Raw genomic sequence first — 27106 nt, forward strand, 5'->3', positions numbered from 1 at the left:
GTGCGCATCGCTCAGTGTACGTCGAGACGTCACCGCGGCAGGGTGGTCAAGTGCATGGATCGAAGAAATTGCCGCGCGTGTGTGAAAACAATCAAAAGAGAGGGAAGCAGGAACAAAGAAAGAGAGTTGTCTTCCTCCGGCAGATCCTGTGTTGTGCACCGAACACGTGTGAGTGTGCGTCTTGTCTTTGGTGATCTAGAAAACGTGCCGAACGTTCGGGTGATTCCTGCAATGTCACGAAATTAAATCTGACAGGAAGAAAACCAAGTTTCTTTCAAGCATTCAACTTCATCTCTGAACTTGCAACTTTGAAAATATATTTATGCACCACGTGCTGTTTTCTGCATCTAAAAATTCATAAGTATGCTATACATATTGTTTACATTCATTTGTCACAGTTTGCTGATTTAATCGTTTGTTTTAATAAGTATTACATATCTGTGTTTGTTGAGTTTATTTACGTTTCTCCAGTTATCAGGGATATACTTTTTGAAGATCGATATACGTTTTGTTCGAGATAGCCGGTTTTTAACGAAAGAGTAACACGTGATTGCAATTTGTCAGTGTAAACAGATTATCTTTGGGCATTTAAAAGGCTACCACGTTTTGTTACATAATTATTTAAATGTCCGTTGACAGTCAACTTAAGGTTAATCTTATTATTAAAGCTCGGTGCCCCTAAGAGCGTATTATTTATTTTATCGTAGAGAGCAGTAGCCACATAATAACCGAGAGTTTTGAACTCTGGTACTGCAATTATTTAATTTCCTACATTGTCTTTTCGCGTTAGTGTCCGCGGGTACGCGAGTTGCCCAGGCCTCCATCATTCGGGCTACAGTGAAATTGCTTCTCAACGGTTAAATTTGAAAGGGATGGAATGTGCGTTGGCATGTTTTCACGTTGAAGAATTTTTTTTCTTTTCTTAACGAGCGTTTACTCATGCGACACGGTACTTTCGAAACGTGCGCTTCAATCAAACACGTTTACCCATGTGTAAAAGAAGCCACGTACGGATTTTTTGAAAACACACAACCCAACATTTCAGCAATCCTTTTAGTTTTCAACACGCGTAACGAAAGAGGTATACGGTCCAATAGTGTTTCGTAATGTTTTTACGTTTAGCAAATTAACCGTATTATTGCGCCAATGGAGCATTAAGCTGATTGTGTAATGTGTTACATCTTTGGGATATTTGAATATTCGTGAGCCCATTGAAATTTGAAAATTTGCTTTTTATTTGAAATTTAAATAAGTATTCAAGTATAATTTATAAGGGTATTACTATCTTCCACTGGAAAGAAGCCCCCGGAGAAAAACGCGATCTGATTGGTCGCGCCTCACACCAGCTCGCGTACGATTGGTCGAAGCGGTCACGTGTACTAATCAGGCTCCTATATAAGTAGGAAGTCAGTGGATGTTCGCGTAGTGCCCCTTTTGCCCTTGTTCCGTCCTACGCGATTTCTTGTGATCGGAGGACGGTGTAATATCCTATTTGTAACGTTGGCAACACTCCAACATGTCATGACGATCACACGCGATGCATATCTACAAACACGCGATTACTTCATTTGATTTTATAAAAGCGATGTTGCATCCATATTGTTAGGAATTCTTTTAGAGTTATACCTGATACGAATTCATAGCTGGGAATAGAAACAAACTTCTATGCAATAATGAAATTACTTTCTCTTTGAATTACTATAATCAGCTTAACAGTCTACTAACGATACAAAAGTCGAGTGCACAGTACTCGGTATTGTTCAAATGATTCTAGCTGATTAAAAAATTCCAAATTAGGGTATTGGAATTTGTAGAATGAGACAAAGCTGTGCAGTTGACTAAACATGGTATAGAATTGATTAGTCATCTTTATTGACATTGGAAATTGTCGATAATCAATTTTGTGATAATATAATTATCAGAGTAGATAACATGAAATACAGTTGACTCTCGTTATATTGCCGTGAATGGGGCGATTCAAATTTTCAATCGGAGAAGAAAATAAAAATAAAATTGTATCATTTTCGCAGGCTATGAGAGTAGCAGGGTAGAAGAGTAGCACTAACAGGCTTGAAAGTCAAATCGTTCAGATGGCAATATAACGAGAGTTCACTGTATTCAATGTAGTCCGTCATCGTCCGCTTTGAATATTTCTTGCAATTCAGTAAAAAGTTACTCAAGTGACCTGAATTAAAATGCATTATCGTAATTGGAACATTTATTAATTCCAATCAAGAGAATTAAAATTACTAATGACTTAGTTTCTTCTGCAAGAAATATGATAATGAGCAAATTTTGTGTTAAGTATATCAGTTAGGTAACTCTTGTCTGTCATAAATACCACATCTTGGAGCAAGTTTTGAACAGGTATCCAAAGTCTTCCTCTTCAGGGTCTTGATAAAGATACTCACGATAGTAGTGACTGACGTCACGGAGAGAGAGAGCGAGGATTAAGTAGGTTAGATACTTCGGACACTGGACGATTGGTTGATGGTCACAAGAACGATTCGTTGAATGAATAGTATAAAACTACTTTTATTTAAAAAAAAAATAAAATTTTTTAATTGCATACTGTAATGTTGAAAAAATGTTAGAATAAAAGCCCATTGCCTAATTTCTCCCTCTTTTTATTGTAGTAATTAAGGTTATCTTTCAGTTAAGCTGATTAACTTAATCAACTAATTATCTCAATTACCCTGTATAAAGGTTACATGGTCAGTTATTGAACTTTAATTATCATAAGAGTACTTATTACTCTTATTCATTGATATGGATACATAATTGTACTGAGAGTCAAGGAAAGAAATCCTGATTTCAGGAAGAAACGATCAATGTCACGTCTGCTTTTGTGTAATTCCAGTAATAGGGTGATGTAAAGGAACGAACCAGACACGTGTGTACTGACCTCGAGCTATGAAATTTACCGCTTCCTGTTTAAATGTCATTCAGCTGCATTATTCAATGACTCTTTAATTGAGCTGAAAAGAAAATCTCTCTTTGTCCGAATACAATCAATCCTTTATTTCAATTAAATATACGTCGATGCATTGGTGTGACTAGAGACCACGGTTGGCCTGGTCCAATTTTAAAATTTCAGAAGTGTAAAACCTCAAATTTGCAAAATTAGGTCCAAAATTTTAGATTTGGTAAATTCCAGAAGTTCAAAAGTCCAAGGCCTGAAATTTGCAAAATTCCAAGAGTCCAAAACCTCAAATTTACAAAATTTTAGAAGTCCAAAATCTCAGATTCGAAAAATTTCAAAATTAAGAAAAACCAGAACTCTCCCCATTTAAAGTAACACGTGTTCCGTACACGTGTTTTATTAATTGTACAACTTCAAAAGCCGTGATCTCTAATTCAGATAAGTGTAGGTTCTACTGCATTGTGTTTGTAACATGTGTGCGATGACAAAGCGATAGCACTAGAATCAGATTTTGTTTTAGTTACTATAGGGACGAATATGGTTGTTGGAGAAGTCCACAGTTGCTTCTCAGCGTGAAAAACGTACGCGTCTCAGTACGAAAGGATATTAATAAAAATAGAGGGAATATACATTTAATAATTAATAATAGTGGCAGTATTTTTTGTTTCTTATACTTCACTTGTGGATAATTAATAATAAAATTGTCTACGATATTTTTTGGAGAACGTGGACCCATAAACGGTTAAGGTGTAGAAAGACCTTTACACGATCGTTGAAAGGATTCGTGTGAACATTTCACGTATGTAGCTAATTATTAGAGGCGTCATAATTACAATCTACACCGACGAATACGGGCAAGGGAAATTTTCACATAACAGTAAGACCATGCTTCATTCAATTATGTGTTTATCATGAGAAATTTTGGTCTTCAATAATATTCAAAGACGTTCATTTCTGATAATCATTTCTTTTTTCAACGTACTATAAATATTTATGAAAATATGAATTTGCATTGTTCAAAGCTGATAGCAGATTCATATCATTTAGATGAAAGAACAAAGCCTTTCATTGATATGATAATGATTTGAGATAAGAAAATAATGAAAACAGACTCTTTATTCATATTTTTTTATCAACTACTTGAATTGATTCAGTTGAAGATTGGCATGGGCATAGCTCATAAACATTCTTTGAAAGTGATACCATTCTATGACAGGAATGTCCTCTGTTTCATGATAGTTCTCAGTATAGTATTTCCATGCAATTTGTTGTATCACTTCCAGGAAGCACAGTGAAAGTTTATATCAACCCAAACAGTGGGATTGTTATAAGGTACATTTCTGTTTTTAAAATTTATTTAACTAATCGAGGTCGTATATTTAATTACTTGATTTTATCGTCCATCGTTAAGTGGACTCTTATAAAAATGAATCCACTAACGACGTTTCTTTAATCGATCGCGTTAAAAGATCATTTTACCTTTAACGATGAAAGGTGATTTAAGATTTAAATTTGGCGCCGATGCGCAGAAGCGTCGCGCACAGGCGCGCCACATTTTTGAATCTCGAATACCGTGTACGGCGCGAGGCTCGCTTTAGGAGTTAAAATTACTTCTCGGGATGGATTACTTACAGTTGAGTAAGATGGTGGGGCGTTTAATAGGGGTTACGAAAGGTATTCTGCGCGACGATTTCGTTTCGAATGGACGAAACACGAGCATAACCAAAGTGCCTTGTTTCAACAGCAATGTCCCTTGGTGGGTCGAATAACGGTGAACCGCTCATTCCAGTTGGCTCTTTTGCTCATTCCTACCGTTTGATTCATCAGTCAAACCTTTAAAATTCTTTTCCTACTAATAAATTCGGTGCACAGTTATTTTTATTGACGAGCCTGAATCGATAAGTTGTTCAATAAAATAGAACGCCAAATTTTGAAATACCTTTATTTCTTTCTCTTCTTTTGAACTCGATGTCCTTTTAATGATTATAATTAATAAAATATAATCGATACATCTGGTTAATTAATAAAGATTTATAGTAATTGCTCCTGACATGTCTTAATTGGGTTATCTTAACATTATTTAATTAAAGAGCGATCAAAAATTTTTTTTTCATAAAGAAACGTTTGTGCACGGAACGAATAGGATATTATTTATATAAATTGGTAAAACGGATGTGAAACTCTCTCTCTCTCCATCCATTTCTCTTTTTCATTCTCTTTTTGCAGAGTGAAGTGAAATGAATGACAGTAATTGCGTGGCAAGTGAATGGTACCCTTGGAAATTATTCATTATCAATAACACGGTTCATTTGTACCATTCAGTGAAATTTCCTTTGAAATTTTATTTACTATTAATTTTAATAGAATACCGGAAACATCAAAGGCCTATCTCGCCAGATGGCAAGAATTCGACTAATTATTCATTTCGTGCCATTAAAGTTTATTCATAAAAGCGACCTGAAATGGTCAGTTAGAATTTGAAAAATTATTCCACATTTTAATGTATCAAGATGTGCTGGTTATGTGAAAGTATCCTTTCTCTGTTTTGTAAGTGAATTATTATATCTGTGGTGCCGTTCACGGATGGCCCCCTACGGAAAGAAATTTTTTAACAAACATCCGATTCGTTTGTTAACAATCGTTCAACGCGTTCGCTGGTGGTAAACGTTGTGAAAATGTCGAGGAAATCTCGGTTAAATACGATCGAAACTTTCGCCAAAACAGATCCCACTGACCCACTGCAAAGCGATAGCCGCGTTACGATCGAAAGAACATGCGTTCAGTATGCAATTTCATAGACTACTTTGCATGCTCCTCTATTTAACGTATTAATGGCTCAAAACAGAAGTTCCATTTGGCATTTATTAAATGTCCCTGATCCGGAAAAGATTTTCCCCGAAAATTTTTAACAATCTTTATCATTTGTAGAATATTATTTTTCATAATGATCCAAAATTTCATGCGAAAGAAGCGATTGTTTCGTGACGATCATTGATCGAATAAAAATCTTAAGCAAATAAATATGCATCGGTGTCCTACATTGAGAGTAACAGTTAGTTACAGACACCGTACAAAATTTAAAACATCCTCTTCATCAATGACACATTTATCAGAATACGAGGTGTCCTAGTATCGATGCTACAACTGAATGATATTTTTAAAATGATATTTCCTAAGGAAAGGGTTATTTATATTAAATTACGTCTGTTGCAGTTAACAATACCAAAGAGTCTGAAGTAGCATGCCAAATCAAACATGGATTATAAAGAATATCATTATCCTTCTTCTTGTTGGGACGTTGAAGTCCGGTATTGGTACGTACATTATTTTCTAAATATTTTACATTAACAGATCAATATTATTGAACGCATGGTTGAATATGTGAAATATTGATCAGATGGTTTAATAGACAGTAAATGTTTTTAGTATTGATAAAATTTCTTTTTATCGTATATCATTGATTATCAATATGAAATGTATCGTCAATAAATATTGAACAGTTTATCGATAAGTTTCAACTGCGATGACAATGTACGACGTGTCTCATGTAGTAGGATAAAGAATTCTAAGCTCTCCCTGTCTCTTCCTAAGATATCTTATCAACTATTCAATTTTTGACCCAAGTAGAGAATAATAAGATGCAACAGTTAAGTTAAAAATTCCAGAAAAAATTTTTCAAATTGAGGGAGCCCAATTCTCTCCCTATCTTTTCGACCCAAGTGCCTTAGTAATTTTCTATAGAGAATAAAAAGACGCTTCGATTGACATTTAATACCATTTAAGTTTTATATTTACCATTTTAAAGCACGACCCACTTACATGGAACATCCTGTATATTGTCCGTCCGAAGCTCTTTACAGTTGTTTTCCTCATTTTGTTTTTAGAGAGATAAGTTTCTTATCTCTCGCAGTTAAGAATTACAACAATGAAAGTGTCTGCGATAAAAACGTGACCATCGGTGACACGACTTTTCTAAAATCTTAACAAATCATTGTCTTTATTCTGAACGTGTTACATAGATAAGATAATTAATGGTAGCAGAAACAATTGCGAAATATTACAAATTAAAAAATGTACGTATCGTCTGTCCATGACACTCGAATATCAAAAATATCACCTGAGTAAACAGTTTTGAACAAGTAAAACTGCGTTTCCTATATTTGTGTTTCTTACGTAAAGGACGAGTTTCTTTGATAGTCAGACAATTTGTAATCTTTCTATTTGTAGACAAATGACAAAAGTTAAAGTTTCTTTATTTTCTTTTCACGTAGGAAATCCCATCAGAGACAGGTCGAAAAGAGAAGCGGAAATAATGGCAACCAATTGGACGCAACTTGCCGACGAATGGTTCGCTGCCAGAGCAAGAGTCGCAGAAAGATTCGATGTTACTGTTCTCCCTCTGACTGATAAACTCAGAGATCTACCACCAACCGCTGAGACTGTGGTCATTAATGGCACCAGTCCTGAACAACTTACACGGGTAACAGGAAATTCCATTCTCTCAGAATAATCATTTTCCTCAATTCAGTTAGACTATCAGGAGACTTCAGATACAAAGGAATCTTAGTGTGTCGAATGTTAAATTAAATTTAACGTTCGATTCTTCCGTATTTTCTCGAGTATTTTTCATGTTCAACGGTGACGATGTCGCCGACTCTCACTTTCAGTGCCAAAATACTTTCACCGAGTTGATCGGCTGCTATCTTTCTTATTCGTGTTTACAGGTATACGTGTAACCCAATGTCAGCCACTTTCCCCACGGAAAGTTTTAACGTAGTTAGATTTTCCTTGGAGGAATTGAAATGAATTTCTGCAACGACTGTACATCCAAAATTTCTCCATAATATCCGTAGAAATTTCTATTTTTCAGTATAATTATTCAAGAATGCTATGGGAAATGGAGTCCGCCCAGTCGAGCGGACATCTCTCAGGATTTGTAGATAAAGCTCTAAAGTTGTTAGATTTAAGGCAAGTAATGATGGAGGTCGAAACGTCGGTAATGTCAAAAGTGTCCTGTACAGCGTGCAAGGTTGGCGCGGGGCTTCTTCAGCATTACACCAAGGTCGGCAAGAGCGACGAGGAAATAATGAACAGTATTTACCAATTTTGTGTATCTCTTAATATACAAAGTTCACGTGTATGTCAAGGAGTGACGTTGCTCTTCGGGGTAAGTTTCTTCGTGGACCTTTCAGAGATTTTTGATAGACATTCAACGTTGGTCGTTTTTCAGGGTGAAGTCATCTATGTTTTGAAACAAGTTAATATGGGACCAAATCAGATTTGTAGCTTCGTGATCGGCGATGCATGCGACGACGCTTATAATCCTCTTCACGAATGGGAAGTTGCATTCCCGCCGGTGAACAAACCACCTGTTAAACCTCCTATACCGCCTCAAGAAGGTGCGCCGACCTTCAAAGTACTTCATATCTCAGATACCCACTACGATCCTTATTATCAAGAGGGTGCCAATGCGGAATGTAGCGAACCATTATGCTGTAGATTGACCAACGGAGCACCCCTGACTCCGGCCGCAGCTGCTGGCCGATGGGGTGACTATAGAAAATGTGACACCCCTAAAAGAACCGTTGAACATATGCTCAAACACATTGTCGATACACATTCTGTAAATATTTTTAATATATTTCTTTTCCAATAGCAATAAGTTTACCGACAGAGCGTAATTAATAAAATTGATTAACTGTTAGGATATAGATTACATACTATGGACCGGTGATTTGCCACCACACGATGTATGGAACCAAACACGAGAAGAAAATCTGAATGTTTTGCACGAGACGGTGAACCAGCTCATTGAAATGTTTCCTGGAATACCGATCTTTCCAGCTCTGGGAAACCATGAAAGTGCTCCAGTTAATAGGTACATTATTTTGTTTATTTATGATCTTTTTCCAGAAACTCGTAAACCATCGGTGGGTGAAATAGTGTTTTGAAATAAAGAATAAAAATAGCTTCCCTCTCCTTACCTACATTTCATGAGTTTTTCTTTCCTAATTTTATTTTCTGAACAGCGTTTATAATCGATTCTGTTTCTTTCAGTTTTGTAATGTTAATCACCAGTTAATCACTCTTAGGCGATCAACAGTTATTTGTAATTGATTTATTGTATTTGCAATTGATTGTAATCGATTATTGTAATTGATTTATAAACGTTTTCAGCTTTCCACCGCCGTTTGTCCCAAAAGATAACGACATATCGTGGTTGTACGATACACTGGATAAACATTGGCGACGTTGGTTACCAGCTGGTGTCTCGCACACTGTTAGACGCGGTGCATTTTATTCGGTCCTAGTTCGTCCAGGCTTCAGAATTCTCTCTGTGAACATGAATTATTGTAACAATAAAAATTGGTGGCTGTTAATAAATAGCACAGACCCGGTCAGCGAATTACAGTGGCTGGTGTATGAATTACAAGGTGCCGAGATGAATGGCGAGAAAGTTCATATTATCGGTCATATACCACCTGGACACTCGGACTGTTTGAAAGTGTGGTCTAGAAATTATTATCAGATCATAAACCGGTTAGTATAATGATGATAAAGAGAAATAATAAACTCCTCGTATAATTAAATATACTATTAATAACACTGTATAAATAATTTGAAACTAGGTACGAATCAACAATCACGGCCCAATTCTTTGGACACACTCACTACGACGAATTTGAACTATTTTATGATGTCACTGATTTAGGAAGAGCTGTCAGTATAGCTTATATAGGGCCATCGGTTACCCCTTATTTTGATCTCAATCCAGGGTACAGGATATACTATGTTGATGGTGATCATGAGAAAACTACTAGAGTAAGTTTGACTTAGAACGGTGGGATGTTCTACAATAATATCCTAGGATAATCATTAAAAAAAAAAAAACATTCATTTTGTTATAGATGGTCGTGGATCACGAAAGTTGGGTGATGAATTTAAAGGAAGCGAATTTGTACGATTATCCCATTTGGCACAAAATGTACAGCGCACGACAGGCATATCAAATGCCGTCGTTATTACCTAAAGATTGGGACTCTTTGATAGATAAAATGAGCAATGAACCATCGCTCTTTGATCTTTATTATAAGTATGTATCGGTATCTATTAGGTTATTCTCCTGAATATTAATTTCTTCACCTGGAATAACATACCATTGGACTCGTCCGCTTGTAAATTTATCCTCCATTTTGTGGCATGTATTATTTTACAGAAATTATTACAAAAATTCTCCTGTAAGACCGATGTGTAACGACGACTGTCGAAAGAGATTGCTTTGTGATTTGCGAAGTGGAAGAAGCCACGATCGCAAAGCGTTGTGTCAGAATCTCGAGTCTAGGATAGATGGTGAAACAAGGACAGGTTGGAGGGCATGGATCTACAATGGACTAGCATTATCGTACGTACAGAAATGGTGGATTCATTCTTATTCCGGCGATATCGAAACAAACCGGGTTGACGTTTAATTTTTAGATAAGTCTATTTCACACTTATTGCTCAAATATGGCTGTTACTTAGTGGTTAGTAAATGAATACGTGCTTTTAAGTACTAATACACATTACACGCAACCGGAGCACTTACCTGAGAAGAATAAATAATCTTTCTGTATATAGATTAATTAGGAGTATGTACAAATTTTCTTTTTTTTTTTGTTTTCTTTTAATACTTTGCATACTCCTAATATACTACCTATTATTCAAGGCTTTTAATAATCATTTTCTAAGGTAGTGGACACCTCTTTTTGTGGCAATCGTTATATCCGAATTTTCTTTTTTTGTTATTAACTCTCGAGTTCGTTGTTTCCAAAAGAAAATTAAATAACAAATAAGAAATGAAGGTAACGATTGTCAAAAAAGTATTCATTAACTTTTAAAATAGCTAAATATCGTTTCGATTATTCCATTATATTATCATTACAATATCTATAACTATTAACCATATTTTATAACACTCTAATCTTGATGACAATACTTAGAAATTAAGTTCTTAAACGTGTTGCAATAATTATTGTAAATTAACTAATCTGCACATTGTAAATATGTACACAATTCACTATCTGTTTAATTCAACATTTGTATTTCCTTGTCTTGTTCCGATAAAAATGATTTATGTAACCCACCAGAAAAGGTGGCAACAAACTGTAGTAAGTTAGAAGTTTCTGTCTGTTGATGATTAATGAATGCATGCCAACATGCTGTCTCAATGAAGATATTACATCAGATACATATCTTATTCAAATGTTCCAGAGGTTTCCTTGCTAAGCAAGTAGCTTCATAATTTTTGCAACAGAAATCCAGCGCGCAGCATTAGTATATATTTTATTCCAGATTATACCAAAGAGTATGATATTAAAAAAAAAAGATTTTGTTATTAATATAGATGCAGTGCAAACGCTTTAGTTTACGATGAAATATTGCCGTTACGATAGAGATATTAAATGTAATTAAATTAATTCTTGTACATTTTTAAAACTGTTATAAATTTATAAAAATCCGTGGTAAGAATTATTTACCTTATTAGTTTATTAAGTAACACATACTGTAAATATATTAAGTTGTGTGGATAAATTAAAATGAGCACCCTGTACATACTGCACTAGCAGATATCACCCCAAGATTTAATAACAGATAATTATTTATGGTGGTGGAAGCTGTAACATGGTGGTTGAAATCTAAACCCTCTGATGCTATCATACACCGCTTATAACAGGTATGTAACTTTTTGTATACGTCTGATTTAATGCTTTTTAAATTAATATTTGCAACGTTAATATATAATTTATGATTTTTCTCCTTGTCCACAGTGAAAATAATGTTTCTTTTTTTTTTATCTCTTGTTTTGCAGAGTATCTGTTTTTATGGCAATTCCTCGATTTGCGTACAATTTACCTAAGTACGTTTTAGGCCTAGGATAAATGAAGATGTGATTGAACGGGTAACCGATGTGTAAGTTACGTGTAAATTTTCATTTCACATTCTTGTATATGATTCAACCCCTGTACGACGATTACAGGGTCACTTTGATCTGGTCACTAAATTCAAACAAAGAAAATTAAAATTAAATTCAAAATTTTCATATAATGACTTTTTAACATTGCTTTTTAAAATACAGTGACAATCCAGAGGAAATTTAATTACTTGTTAAGATAAATGTAAATAGTTACTATATAAAATGAGAAGAGTGTGTCAGAATGTTGCTTCATATTTATTCGAAATTTATTTTCATAAATATTATTCAATTAATTACTGTAAATTGAACATATTTTATAGTATGTGTAAAACACTCGTCGTGTTTTTCATATGATGAGCGATGAAAGTTATTTATTAAAAAGAATATATATTTGTAAAGAATTTGTATAATAGTGGTATGTGTGTTTATAAATGAAAGATCTTTTGAAGCATTGTATAAAGTTACTGTTATTATGAAAAAAGAGATAAGATAGAGATATATAGAAAATTTAATATTAAAAAATTGTGTTTGCAATTTTTATGATTTCGCAGTGCAAAAGTTTGCATAGAGAGTAAGACTCTGCCATTCAAGCTCCTGCGTCGCCATTTTGTTGATTTTTTTCACGTCTATAATCTTAAAATTGTAGACGAAAGTTCATTTAATAAATATCTATTAAAGCACATCCAATACCTCATGTACTTTCAGAGAAAACCACTCTTTACACTTTCTCTCCGGATGTCGTCATATGACGACATACCTCACGAACGGATGGCGTCATAAGACGACATACCCTACGAACGGATGGCGTCACAAGACGTCAATTTTTTTAGACGTGCCAATAATTCTGTGAGGGAAATATTTTTACAACAGCTTGTAGTTTTAAATGTAAGTTTTATTTAGTCTATGTACAACACATACGTACAATACGTGACCCTTGCTTAAAACTATATTACGCTCGCCCGGTATGCATTTCCACTTAATCATTTCTTTTTAATTTCACTTAAATCTTTACTCCTCGACATATGTACTTCGGTTCGTGTGAAAGTGTTACGTGTACGTATACGTTTTACATGTGCATGCCATTGTAATGCATACACATGTTTGATTTTATGCGAGTGTGTATTTGTGCGTGTGTCTGTGTGATATGTTACAAATTTTTAGGAACATTTCGCGTGGAACAGCGCGAGCGATATTAGTATTAAGATTGCAGTATTTAACTACACGAAAAACAATGTAGTCGTCTGCAGCTCGATTCTTGATCAATATATTGATTAGACAGTTATCAGAAAATGACACCAATATAGACGAATGTTGATTGGACAGATCCAAATATCACCACTGAAAGGCGCCAGGGAAAACCGATCATTCTTTTAAAAATTAAAATAATTCTTTTCACAATTATGCATCTTTCAAATGTTAAGCTTGAAAAGAGGATGTTTATCATTTTTTAATTAAGTTTTCTATGGTGATTTTAATTTTTCATAATTAGAATTTAACACCAGAGTCACCTGTTTTAAATTAAAAATAAGGTAGAGAGATAAATAATAAAACAAAGGGTGGAAAACAAATTAGCAATCTTTTTTAATTTATTTTTAATCTCGGTGATTCTAGTGTTAAAGACATTGAGAGGATTATTTTTCTATGTTCCCTTGTTAAAATAATTCTATCGTATGAGAAAAAAAAAAAAAAAAAATTTGATATTTATAATCGAACCCCTGGCGCCTCTCAAATTTTGAACGCAAGGCATTATTCACCCTTGTTCAGCCCTCCCACCCTCTATTTCAAATTCTGGCCAACATAAGCACACAAATCAATGCCTAATATTTCCACTAAGGGTAGGTATGCTTACATTTTTAAAAGGACATTGAAAAATCGCATATTCTAGGATATCTGTCGATTACAGTGTGTGTATGTACCCCTCGCTTTTATTTACAATCTTCATTAACGAAAATTTGTCTCAATTCTTTCTTTTTTTAAATCGTTGTTGAGAAACTAAAGATTCCCGTGGAATGTGTCTGGTTCCACTTCCATTTTGCATATACTATAAATATGCAAAACAACAAAATACTTTCCTAGTCGCTTAACATCGAAACTTTATACACCAATAACGAAATATAAAAGAAAGAATAAAGAATTTTTAACTTGACAGTGAAATATCGAGCCTACGAATGAATTAAAAAACAAATTGATAAATAATATGAAGATACGTTATACTTTGTACAGAATAATTGAAGTTTCTGTACAGTACCGAGCATGGTAGGCTTTCTTAGAGAAAAAGGTAATATAGAGAAAAATTCCCAAATTCAAATGAAGTTTCAAAACCAAAATTTGGATGTTTCAAATTATTAGGTTTTCAAAAAATAATAATAATAGTGACACGCGAGTGGTGAAGCTTTTTTCCCCTAAAGTACCGTTTCCTCTAGGAAAGCCTCCATGCTCGCTACTGTACATAAACGTTTTCACTAATAATTAGGTGTATGGTGCGAATATGTGTACTTAATTTGAATATACGTACCACTCGCGTGTATGTATAGCGGCGCACACGAATACTCTTAAATAACCAATATCAAATGATATTAACAATGTTAATTTACCGAAAATATCGTTAACATTACGATCGAAACGTCAGACGATTATGAACGAGAGCGCGAATAATCAATGCTGAAATTTCGTTATCATAATATCGATACTCTTGGCAAGTCCTATCGAAAGATTTCAAAACGCGCTTCGTTTTATTTTTCCCTTCGCTATCTTCCTCTCAGGTGCTCGTTTAAACGAGCTTCTTCCTTTGTCTCGTTTAAGCAACACATTTGAACGGTGCCGAGAAGTTGTCTCGCAACATGGATGCACACTCAAATACTTGTGTTCGAATTTCTATAGGATTACAATTATGTTTGATATTGCAGCATCGGAGCAGCTAAATTAGGGTGATGAGCTGTATTCATTCTCAGAGCAGAGATACTCTTGTTGTACCATTCGTCCTCGGCTGACATTCCTGAAATAAGGTAATTCGTTGTTTGGAAATTTGTATTGAAAAATGTTCTAATCTAAAATTAAATTTATTCGTTTAGTGATCGAACGATGAAAATTCAATTTCTTTTCTCTTCTTTCGAAACTAATCAATTCAATCAATTTTAACCAGCTTTCAACTAATTTCCAGCCGCATTTAAGACGTTAAATCGTTACAAGAAGCTGGGATATTAATAGAGTATACTATCTATACTGAAGCCTCGAACAAGTCGAAGAGAAGCAGCCAGGCAATTTGCGAATAGTCTTGATTCGATTTAAAAGCGATATTCCATCTTGCGCCGGAAATGGTATAAGACGGTGCTCGAGCGGAAATGGAGAGAACGTCTTGGACTGAACGAAACGAACGTTTGCACCGACGTCCGATTCCCGTTATTTCCGTTCTAATGTTTTGCAAAGTCATTCGATAATCTCGCACCAATACCTCGAGATATCTGGAAGAGTCACGAGAAAATCCAAGCAGGTTGCTTTTATCTTTTATTCGCAAAGAAAGTATATTTTTGTTGCTATGCATTTCTGTTAATTAATTCGTATTCTCCATTAATTAGAATCGATAATCTAGAAATTTATTTACACGGAATAAGATGAAATTTTAAGAATTTTAAAAATGATGTCCACTCACCCATTGCATCTTGTCTCATACCGGTAACTGCAGACATATTCGACGCTGAATGTGACATAGAGAATGGTTGGGTCATACTTGGATAGGACGTTGTGCCCATCTGGAAACATTTAATTAGACATTATTTAACAAATTTTCTTTATTTCTTGGAAATGATTAATTTACAAAATTGAAATCAATTTCCCAAAGGTTAAACGATAAGAAAATATAATAAGTGTGGGCGAGGATGAACGTTGCCAAATACATAATCTGGCCATACTGGCATACTGGAATTTGAACTTCGAAGATCAATTAAGAGGAACCACTGAGCCCTTTTTTTTCTGGCAAACCGATACGCTCAACGAATTATTGGCTTAATTAAACCGGTAGACATTCGGTAATCCGTCCGACCCAACTAATCAGTCGAAATGCAATTTAGCTACATCGACCGATAACGATGCGCTGGATGTACGCTCAGCTGCGCTTCAATTTAATACCTCGGTTAAAATCATTAACGAGAAACGCATCGAATTCATTCGTAGGGACAGGATACCGTTTGCCTATTGGCTATGACGTATCAATTGTCCAATAAATTAATTATGAATCTTGAATTTATATAAACATACAGTGAAATATTAATAATTTCTTCTTTTTTTTTTTTTTTTAATTTTTATATTAATTTTTATTACTTCTGGTAATGTAATGATAGAGTTAGGTAAAATGGCACTGGAAATTGTAGAATTACCATACTAACAAGATTGAATGTTTTTGTTTCAGGTGTGGAGGCATTACCTGAGGATAGCGATTTATTCCATTTATGCTATTGTGAGGGTGAGGGTACGGCTGATATCCTCTGCTGGCACCAGGATAAATATTCCTCATCATGGCACCTTGGCAAGCCGGAATTGGAGTCAATGCCTTCTGCAGTTGTTTTTCTTGTTTCCTATATTTCGCCCTCCTGTTCTGGAACCAGACCTATTAACAGAAGAAAAAGGTAAAACTTAATATTTCTTTATTCCAGAATGTAACAATTAACATTTTGACAGGCAACATTAATTAACATCTAGAAGTGGACTTTATGTTGAAACAAAGAAGACAGATATATTTTATTTTAACTGAAAGATGCGACAGTAAATTTGTTTCATCAATATCCAGGTTTATTTCAAACATACTGTGTATTCCATCTTTCATCGAACTCCCCGAGGGTAGAGTAGTTTACCTATCGCCATTTTGCATCGGGCAATTTCCATTGTTTCGCGGGATTAGTAAACCCATATTGGGGGTTGCCTGAACCGCCACCAGCGACACCCAGGCATCCACATCGAATCCATGAATCTCCTACACCCACGTATATTCTCAACGCCCTCCGGTTCTTCCCTTCCCGAACCCCCTCCCTACCACCGCTTCTTCACATACCCTACCACCGTCCAAAACCAAACCCCTCTTTCGAAAGCATCCCCTAGAAACAGAAAAGCCTCCCCCTTGGTTGAGGTCGATTTGTTTCCACTCTCGTAGTGATGTTACTGCTGCCTCCTGATTGGCCAATGCCATGACTATGACGTCACTCGGAGCTTCCTCATTGGCCAACACGTTTTATCGACATTTCTACTCTGTGTCCCTGTCTCTCTTCAGTATATAGAGTATCGCGTGCTGAAGTAGGTGACATACGAGGGGTGGATCTTTACCCTCTTGCTTCCTCTATTTCCTTTATCTCTTTCTATACTTCCGGTTCGCTTGTTCTAGCTTTCTTTTTATCGCGAACTGTTCCGCCAGAGGAAATGTTGGAAGAAAAATCGAGTAAGAATTGCGGAGTATACGTAGGGGATGAAACTGTCACCCATGGAAAGAGTTTTCATTTTTCTTATCTTTTTTTTTAGGGAAATTATTGAGTTTGGTTTATTAGCAGATAATAAATAGTTGAAAGAGTAAAGTATTCATTGCAGATGTTGTATTTAATAATTGATTACCGAGGCAATTTAATTCGAGGGTTTCATTTTATAGACACTGGAAATTATTAGTTTTCCTAATTCAACTGCAATTAAAAAAAATTTTTAATTGTATTATTATTTTAATTTCATCACTCAACTTAATATTGTAATATATTGTCAACTGAGGGTTGATAAATTTTTTTTTTTTTCTCAGATTATCAAAAATGTGTTAAAAATCTTGGCAATCGTTACGACGAATATTCTCTGTACATATGTACCTAGGTACATCATTTTAAACTGCACATATGGAAATCAGGGAACAAGCGAAGCACCGCGCATAACCAATTGCCAGTCGCATTTGAATTCACTGCACACGAGCCGATTTGCACTTGCACAAAAGATACTTGTATCCGGCATAATTTCAATTTACGTATCACCCTGAGTCATTAATTCGCGTTAGACTTGGACATTGCTTGACTGAAATTATTTTAATATCATTAGTCGAATAACATAATACCTTCGCTTAATTGACTTCGTTAGAGTGACAGAAAATTTGATGACAAAATTATTAAAAAATGGCACTCGTGGCGTGTCGATTTAGAGATGAAAAATTATAGAAAAATCTCTGATTCGATGATGTTTAGGAAAGGAGAGTTGAGAAATGTCGTAGTATCTATCCTCTGCATACGTTACGAATAAATTGATGGATACATTTAACCGGATAGAGACAGGTCTTTTTTCCAAAGAGATCCGGTAAAAGTGGATGACTCCTTTTATTTGCAACTTCTCTGGAAGAGCTTTTTGCGAACATACTTGTGCGTCCCTTAAGGCGTGCACCCTACAAGAACTGGAAAGCTAAGAGTTCGTAATTCAATAACCGTGCTCTCCCAACCCTCCTTTTCTCCTCCCAACTACCCTCTCGCTACATAGAGAAAGATAGTACAAGGAGATGGGATAGCGAAAGTATATACAGTTACTTCTCAAGGGGAGAACAGCTGAAAATGTCTGCTACTTTCATCGCTATCATCGCGAAAACTATCCTTCTCTATGCTTGAAAGAAGGAAAATGAATTCCCTTTTATGCAAAATACAAATTGCAAAAGTATAGACAAATCTAGCTTAAATTCTATTTATTAATTTTCTGATTTTGTTAACTTTTATTGAAATTAAAAACTAAAGATGGTTTATTTTATAATTAGAAAATTTTTCAATTTTACAGTAAAAGTTACACTGTTGGTTGTTGTTCTTTCTTTCGTGAATTCACTTGCTTTCCGTTCGATGAGATTGATTTTCTTGTAAAACGGCCGACAGATAGGCTTCTTCGATCGGAAGTCGAATCGAAGTAAAAAGGTCGAATGAAAACTCAGCTAACTCAATATCGTGGGTCGGATTCACCTTTCTTTTTACTCGGCGTAATGGGATTTCTTGTGCGGTGATTCGAGAATTATTCTCTTACCACGATGCTGCTACCCCTTTTTTTATCATTATCATTATCGCGGATATTATCGTCGCTTCTTAAATTGATTCTCGACTATTTCTTCAAACCATTTCAACCACTTATTTCAAACATTACCTTAACAACATATTCTGAAATTCAATTTGAACGATTTCATTCTGAGAAAAGGGTTAATTTCAAAGGGGTTGTTTTGAACAAATTCTATTTTATATTCAATCAAAAATAAACTATCTGTACATAATTTAGACCAACCTTTTTAAAGTTACAGAGAGAAATTATTTTACTGAAAAATTTTTCAAAATATCTTTTCTATCTAACTTTTCGACATTTTTTTCAGATTGCCGTATGTGCACGTAAGGGCCCTGGTGAACATTCTGCCGAGCTTATTTATCGAGGATGATAAGGATGAAGGGTATCCATCTCAGCCGAGGGGTTGCGCGGATAAGAAAAAGGTAGGGACATAAGCCGTAGCAGGATTCCCTTCGTACCTTCTCTTTTCCTTATTTCCTACCCCTCGTCGAAGGAAGAACCTCGGCAAGACCGAGACGTTTCAGATCTATCTAGGGTGGAGAAAATTCAATTTAAAATGGCGGCTCAGATATAATGGCAGCCTCCGGTACAGCGCCACCCCAACCACCCTTCGCTCACCCCCCTCAACTCATCTCAACTTTGCCACCGTCCTTCCCTGCCTATTTCTCTTTCATCCAAGAACACCCTATTCGCATGCCGCCATCTTTCGATACACAAAACACCCCGAATACCGCGGCAACTTTAAACATTCCATAACATTCGTAATTGAGTAAGAAAAATTTTCAAAAATTTATAAAAATACCCAAAATTTTCAATGGCTGCGAAGGGTGAAGAAATTCCTAAAATTCTAGTTTTACGTTTGAAGCCGATGTGAATGATTTCGAAAGTCTCCGGCGCATTGGCGAAGCCACTTCCTGGCCTGGACACTTTGTGCATGGATTATAACCAACGAGTAAAAGCAAACCGCGTTTTACTTGGCATCGCAGTTTAACAGGGTTAAGTCGCCGCGGTTCCTGGGCTTTTAACTCAAACAACACCGTCCTGCATTATATATCAAAAGAACGAAACGCACCGGCGAACTGACTGTTTTAATATGTACCCGGTGTAGAATTCGAGGGCTAGCAATGCTCGCAGCAAAACATGGATGGTATATTCTATCTCCCTGTCCATCTTTCTTTAATGTCGACGGAAACCGCACTTGCTGCCCTATAGTTTGTTATTATACCTTTTATCTTACGCCCTGATGCTTTCAGATATAATTATCTCCTTTTTTTTATGGTATTTAACCCGTAAACAACGGTGCCTTGATCAGTCGTGACTCAAACTTACAAAATATTTCATTTTTAATTAAAATTCGGGCTCTCTCCATGGTCCGTCGTCCGAGGTAGATTGAAAGAATTTAGAAATATTTCTAGAATTCTATTTTTTATTAATCATTATGCAAGGATGTTTTTCGAGAAAAATAATTATACTTGTATTCTCTGCGATCGGTTCTGCGACCCCTCGAAAGACAGGGGGTGTCTTGGATCGACATTTGTGCGCGTAATTTCATTTTATCGCCCCACATGCATCTTTGACTCAATTATCCTGTGAGTCATAGTCGAAAAGGATGTACTAAAAATGTGTACAGTGTCGAGAAGCAAAGTAAAAAAATTTACTTTGAATCTTGAAAATTAAAATAATCGTCGTCCAAGATAGCGTAAAATTTTCTTTGTAGACAACTTTTAATAATAAGAAAAGTCACTGAAATTTCATGTCGCTATTTTGCACGACGAAAGTGGGACGTTATTGGTTAATCATCTTAACTCGTTCTTTCTTTTGAATCAATTAGAAAGTGCACCACCCACCTGAATTCTGGCTTCGTTCAATTTGGTGGACCGCGCCAATTCCTCCCTGCAGTATATGTCCGGATAATGAGATTTTGCGAATGCCGATTCCAATTCTGCCAGCTGCTCCTGCGAAACAATTGAAAGGCCGTAGTACAACCGATCAGAACTACCTCGACGGGAAATTTGAAGCGTTATACGGAAGCACCGGGATCGGGGTAATTGAAACACTATTATCCGAGAAAAAGAAGAAAAACATAGAACGAATGTGGAATGGAAGGTAAGTTCAGCATTCGTTTCGTAATTTGTAATGGTAAATGAAAGGGCGTTATTATGACATCCTTGGTTATTTTTATTTTACAATAAAATTTCATAATAATTATAACAAAAGGCCACATTAGCACCCTTTTGATGTAATTAGGATTTTTCTTTAAAATGGATCCTCTAATTTTACTGACAATTTTTATTTCTTACTTTTAATTATTGTATGCATTTAGTTTGCATTTAATTGCATTGCATGTTGCAATTATAATAAGATTATACGAGGAGAGCCAGAGTCACCCTAATTACGCCAGTGTTCTTATGTTTGAAACACTTTCGCTGTCGTTGGCCATTGAGGGTCCGATCACTCAATATTACGTGATTGATCGTGAACTCTTAGTCATTAGCAGGTGTTGAAAAATAAAATAATAAATAACAAACCTGTGTGAAAGTAGTCCTGTGCCGTCGTCGAGCAGGCGTTGGACAACTGGCGGTGGTAGGAGTATGACCGATGTGAGGACTCGAAGCACAAGGGTCGGGTTTTAACTTTTTGAAAGCCCCTTCCGCCCCTAAAATTATAACATATCAAATTTTAAGCTTCACAGTGATATGCCACAAGTACCATTTTACAATACTTTTAAATCATTAAATCGTGTCAAACTCGATATAGTTCGAAATTGGTCATTGTTTTCTGTAGTCGAACGATCAGCCATTTAAACGGAAGATATTCATGAAGGGTTTATGTAGTTATATTCGGGAAAGTTTAAGCTTTAATTTGATGTGCCTTAAGTAATAATTTGTCATACTTTTATGTCATGAAATCATGGTGCAAGAAGTAACACTTCTATTAACCCTTGAACAGAGGAGCCACTCTCCATGGTCCGCCGTGCGAGAGTTAATCATATACACTTATTTCTATTATAATTTTCCAATAGAATTTTAATTCAGTGTTTCAATAATCACTAATTACATTTTATTTTTAATTTTGCAAAAGAACATGTCCAAAATTAAAGCTTTTATTTGATTGTAGATCATTTCAAATTTCATTAGATTATAATATATTTCTTCGTGTCTAATTAATATTTTAAAAAATTCCTAACAATAATCAACGTGTCGATGTAAAAAATGAAATTAATATCTGCATTGATTTCAAGAGAAAAAGAAACGTCCTTGTGTAAATGTCTATTGCATTAAAGAATGTAGGTAAATGAGAGAATTATGCATTCGAAGGTGTTAACTCTCGAATGCAAGAAACTGTCGATAAGACGAAGGATCTGGATTGAGAGAAACGCGGGTTTGTCTTGGTCCTTTCACGGTATCGGCTTTATGAACGAACATACGAACATACGGTCGAGGTAACGGTGGCGAGCGAAGTCCCTCGCACTATGCTAACTTGGTTAGGGCGTTAATGACCTAATCATGTTACATGCTGATTCAATGTTCAAGGATGAATGCTGTCCACTTTACATACCTTGCCCCGTTACCCGGTGAACAGTGAAACTCGGTCAAGTTCAACGAGAAGACAAGGAGGATTTTACGATCGCTTCCTTGAAGATTGATCCCTCCACCATTTCTATCAATCTAAATACTAACCCTTTATATACATCAATGGTAGATCTACGGACGTTCGATACATACTCGATTAGAAAAATGAATAAATAAGGGATGAAACATAAATTAGCATACTTTTATATCATCAAAATGTATTAGACTTTGTACATTTTGAAATTGGTCATTATTTATTATAATTGATGATCAGCCATTTTGTATTAAGAATATTAATGAAACATTTATACAGTTATTTTTGTTATAATTCGATTTGATGTATTATAAGTGGTATTTGAAAATACTTTTATGTCATCAAATTCAATCAGTATTAAAGGGGTTGATAATTGGATTTATGTTAATTAGTTATTTGATGGCTATTTCAAGCATCTAATGTCTTCTTTTTCTAAATCACTATATTTGAAGCACCATCTGCCTCTAATACCGTGGTAGAAATAATTACTGACAATTTTAACGAGGTGAAACTCGTTCCATAAGGAGTGACATTTTCCATGGGATTACTAGAGATGCACATTTCTATAATCCACGCAGCTGCCCATCGTTGACATCTGCCGTTAAATTCCAGTTAGTGTGAAAAATGGTGTCTCCAATTTATCCATTTATTTTTCCACAAATTGTAGTGTAAATTGATCGCGAATATTTGATGACACGGAAAGTCCATGATATTGCTAATTATCCCTTGATCTCTCCATGGTCCGCGCGCGAGGGTTAAAACTGATAAAAAAGATTTGGTTATTCAGAAAAGTATTCTATTCTTTTATAAATTTTTCTATATTTATTTGTGTTAATTGTAGATGTAGTTAGTAATCTATTTTCAAAGCAGGGTCAGAATTGACCCCAATCCGTTCATCCAGTGGTGCAACCTTTCCCCGTCGGTTAACGACATTAATCTTTCTCTTTTTTCTTCAGCTTCTTTTCCTTCATTTTTTTTCTCTCTTCCCTCCTCTCTCACTTAATTCAACATTGCAGAGACTTCATTTGCATTAGAATGCTACCAGTTAGTTTCATCCGGTTTCCGGAAAGGCCGACCTTGGGAGGAAAACAAAATGCCGGACTTTCTTCGGTTAAACTAGTAGGATTATTGTACGAAACTTTAATTCTTCTTGAAACTCTTCTTTTTTTTTTAAACGAGAGATTTCAAAGCACAGAAAGTCTAAGGTAATTTGATGACATAAAAGTATTAAAAATAACATTTAAAGTTCGAACTTTGATGAAAATAATTCCCTAAACCCTTCATTATGATTTCTAATATAAAACTGCTAATTGCTCAATTATCCTAACATTTAGAATTCCTATTTTGGAATAAAAAAATTGATCATTTGGAGTCCAATTACAAAAATGGCCCTTTAAATCAGAACTACATATGTATCATTTGGGTAGAATACACTTTTGATGACAACACTCGACATACGTGTACATGAAAACGTTTTGTGCGAACCCCATTATCACAGCTTTAGTGCTAAGCCCTTTTAAACCCTAGTGGCACATAATAATAGCCCACAGAACAGGTACCACCATATGGTCTATCCCTCGCTCCCTATTGTCAACACCTAGGCTGATCGTATTGTCGACGAACATGTGTACTCGAAGCTCAACAAGCGGAAAATTCGTCTATATCGAGACGGCACGATGTCCATTTTTCTATCAAAGTCATCCTCGATGCATAAATCAAACAACCATTAAGAATTTTCGAGGATCATTGTTTACTTTGAATAGATCTGGGTTACAATTTTCCCCAGCACTAAATATCGACGAAATAGATTAGAATAGATACTTACCAACGGTGGAAGTTGCCCCGACGCTGCTCCTTCCGGGCGTCGCGGCGGGCGTTGGCGGGCTGGCTTCAAGTCCCTGATGTACCCCGTACAGGCTAAAATCTTGCTCGTTCGAGCTGGTGCTGCTACACTTTCTCTTCTCTTGATTATGATTCAGATGAAAGCTTTCGTTCTCGACGAGGCCGACGCCGAGCAATCCAAGGTTCGGCCTTAACTCGTCCATCAGCTTGTTCTGACCGCAGTTGGCGGCAGCCGCCGCGGAAAAGTTCAACTGACGGCTGAAGATCGCCGGGAATATGTTGAACTGTTGATGATCGAGGCTCAAGGCGGTGGTCGGCAGAGATGAACCGCCGCCACCACCTCCGCCGACGGAGGTGCCACCGACGGAACCGACGCCGCCTGAACCGGGACCCCCGGTACCTCCGGACAGGTCGTTAGCCAGGGTGATGCCGGGGTGACCTTGTCGAGGTCTTTCGAGACGATTAACAACGTTCTTCGTCGACCTACTAGAACATCCTACGTTCTCCCCCTTCTCGAGGAAGCGCAACAACTTTTTTCTAATTATGCAGTTTTATCCCCCGATCGGTTATTCTTTCAAAAATATACTTCAATCGGTGATTAGTATCTTGATAGTGGAGGATCGTTTAAGTAAATGTTATTGGTTCACAAGGTTTCTTTTAATTTTAATCAGAATTTTTCATTAATTATTCAATTCCTGAAGAATGTAATTAGTACTGGCAGGTTTGAGGTTTATTCTTTTATATTCACAAGGTTAATCTTCTTCGTGGAACCAAGATGGTGATGAGTACGACTGGTTTCTCTTATTTTTAATTAAGAATTTTCGTTAATTATTCAATTCCAGGAGAAAGTAATTAGTATTGGCAGGTTTGAGGTTGATTGTTTTATATTTACAGGGTCCTGTTTGTGAACGAACCACTAAGATATATAACTTCTTCTTCTTCGAAGTAGGATTATTAATTAATCTGTCTTGTTGCTTCTGTATCAATAATCACCCCTCTGATGAAATTTGCATAACAATTTAATTTGAGATTTATTTTTAATATTCACAGTATTTCTAAATAGTCCTTCTTGTAAAGAATCCACAAGATCAGTTGGTTCCTTTTCTTCTTAATCAAAGTTTTCTTCGTGAAGCGATAATTATTCACTTTGAACTTCTTCAATATCCCGCTGATGTCATTTACAAATCAATGAATCTTCATAAAATCAGACCGATGTTACAGTAATGATAGATTTGGTGATTCAAAGGTACCTTCTTCGACTATCCGGAATATTAGAACCTGAGGAACAGTTCTTCCAGTCACCACATTTAGGTTCACTTCAACACAATACCGACGACACTGTCCGAGAACTAATCCAGATGATCTTCCTTCAGTCTCCTCTTCGATCTTTCAAAATCGAAGCCTCTTATCCTCGGTTCTCCAAATTTCTTTTAACTTCCCATTCACAATCAAAGTCTTTCTTCCTCGGTGTCTTTTCCAATCAACGATTAACGAAATACTCTTCTAGGTAAAACGACGAAATATCTGAGAAAGAAAGATGAAAGTAAAAAAGTAACGTTCTATTCTTCCTACGGAAGATGATCGAAGATAACGGTCACGTGGAGGTTGCTGAACGATCGACGATGATTCAAGTAGGAGAAGCCGAAGAGGAACACGGTTAATCGTAAGCTGGCCTCGATTCGAAATTCAAATGTTATTATCTGGTGGATGGCATTAGGTGGAGTCGGATGGCTGGTAGAAGGAGAAGGATGGAGGGGGGTCTCGGGAAGGGTGTACAAAGGTGGTGTGCGCCCTTGAAAATTGAAATATCGAAATAATTGTTTAGAGAAATGGCGCGTGACCGGTGTGGCACGGTAACTGAGCCCCGAGCCAGTTGTATTTACGAGATTCACGGGGACGGATAAACGTCCGCGATGACTATTTTCGCGCCCTTCCTTCGGGTACACGTTACGTTGATGAAAAAGACCCGAAACGATAGGAGAGTCGGCCGTGTTAGAGGGGCGACCGCTCGCCGTGAGTTCTTGTGGGATTCTGTCCGCGAAATGCAGTTATCCTCGCTGCCGAGGGGGGAGCAGAGAACGTTTAGAGGGGTTGCTACCCCCGTACGAGTGGCAGAGGAGAGAGAGGTTGTTGCCTAGAACCGAACGCGTACCCTTTTCAAATCCCCCCTCCCCCACCATTTGTGATAAGCAACGAGAAAGCACGAGGCACTCTCGTTGCCTCGTCCTATTGGACGGTGCGAGTGATGCGTTACCCGGGCAACCGCCAATCGCGCCTTCCCTCCGTGATACTACCCTCTGCCCCCACTCTCGCTACCAAGATGGCGGATCTACCAATAAAAATTCCTCGGGAAAATAGCCTGCGAGCGATTTTCTTTTCCACCTAGCCCGTCGTCTACCTTTTCCAACTCACTCGCACATACGAATGGCCCGATGTGTGCCATTCCCACTAACACCAGACAAACCGAGGGACGGTACCTTCTATCAAACTCGCACACCTTCCACCAACTCTCTTCTCCGTCTTCCTTTCTATCGTCTTCTCTCGTCTTCTCTCGTGTCATCTCTCTACTCGACACCCTCTTTACCAGCCCTTATCTTTTTCTTCTACTTCTTCTCACTCGACTTGCCTTACTTTTTATCCGACCATCGTAGATAGCTTTTTTAATTCGCTTTCGTCTTCTTTAGACGCGTTTTTTTTGTTTTGTATCTCGTTGAAAGGTTCGTTCGAATCGAAATTTTAGA

General features: G+C 36.4%; 3 protein-coding genes across 9 annotated transcripts in view; 2 read left to right on the plus strand and 1 right to left on the minus strand.

The window, feature by feature from the left end:
- LOC117608479 (sphingomyelin phosphodiesterase) lies at positions 1 to 16315 on the plus strand. Of its 7 annotated transcripts, XR_004582343.2 has the most exons (12): positions 1 to 361; positions 6137 to 6237; positions 7195 to 7403; positions 7794 to 8090; positions 8154 to 8546; positions 8629 to 8801; positions 9101 to 9463; positions 9553 to 9745; positions 9832 to 10016; positions 10140 to 10325; positions 11174 to 11636; positions 11772 to 12815. XR_004582343.2 is itself a non-coding variant. In XM_034333682.2 (11 exons), exons 2-11 carry the CDS (start codon positions 6165 to 6167, stop codon positions 16298 to 16300), a joined length of 2091 nt encoding a protein of 696 aa, XP_034189573.2. In that variant the 5' UTR covers positions 1 to 361; positions 6137 to 6164; the 3' UTR covers positions 16301 to 16315. The 7 variants fall into 7 exon arrangements, 6 of the variants coding, with proteins under 6 accessions (XP_034189573.2, XP_076547526.1, XP_034189568.2 ...); XM_034333682.2 differs by lacking the exons at positions 11174 to 11636; positions 11772 to 12815 and adding an exon at positions 16282 to 16315; XM_076691411.1 differs by lacking the exons at positions 11174 to 11636; positions 11772 to 12815 and adding an exon at positions 14783 to 14822.
- LOC117608504 (homeobox protein unc-42) lies at positions 12815 to 24915 on the minus strand. Its single transcript, XM_034333735.2, has 6 exons — positions 24349 to 24915; positions 21446 to 21573; positions 20765 to 20872; positions 16297 to 16479; positions 15526 to 15625; positions 12815 to 14871 (listed from the first exon to the last, which is right to left on the minus strand). The coding sequence occupies exons 1-6, from the start codon at positions 24566 to 24568 to the stop codon at positions 14765 to 14767; spliced, it is 846 nt and encodes a 281-aa protein (XP_034189626.1). The 5' UTR covers positions 24569 to 24915; the 3' UTR covers positions 12815 to 14764.
- LOC117608505 (multiple coagulation factor deficiency protein 2 homolog) overlaps positions 20885 to 27106 on the plus strand; it is a 16585-nt gene continuing 10363 nt past the window's right edge. The window contains exon 1 of the mRNA XM_034333736.2: positions 20885 to 21023. Coding sequence (XP_034189627.1) covers positions 21017 to 21023 — 7 coding nt within the window. The 5' untranslated portion in view covers positions 20885 to 21016. The remainder of the gene's footprint in view (positions 21024 to 27106) is intronic.

The sequence above is a fragment of the Osmia lignaria genome, chromosome 2 (genome assembly GCF_051020975.1).
Source record: "Osmia lignaria lignaria isolate PbOS001 chromosome 2, iyOsmLign1, whole genome shotgun sequence".
Classification (NCBI taxonomy): domain Eukaryota; kingdom Metazoa; phylum Arthropoda; class Insecta; order Hymenoptera; family Megachilidae; genus Osmia; species Osmia lignaria.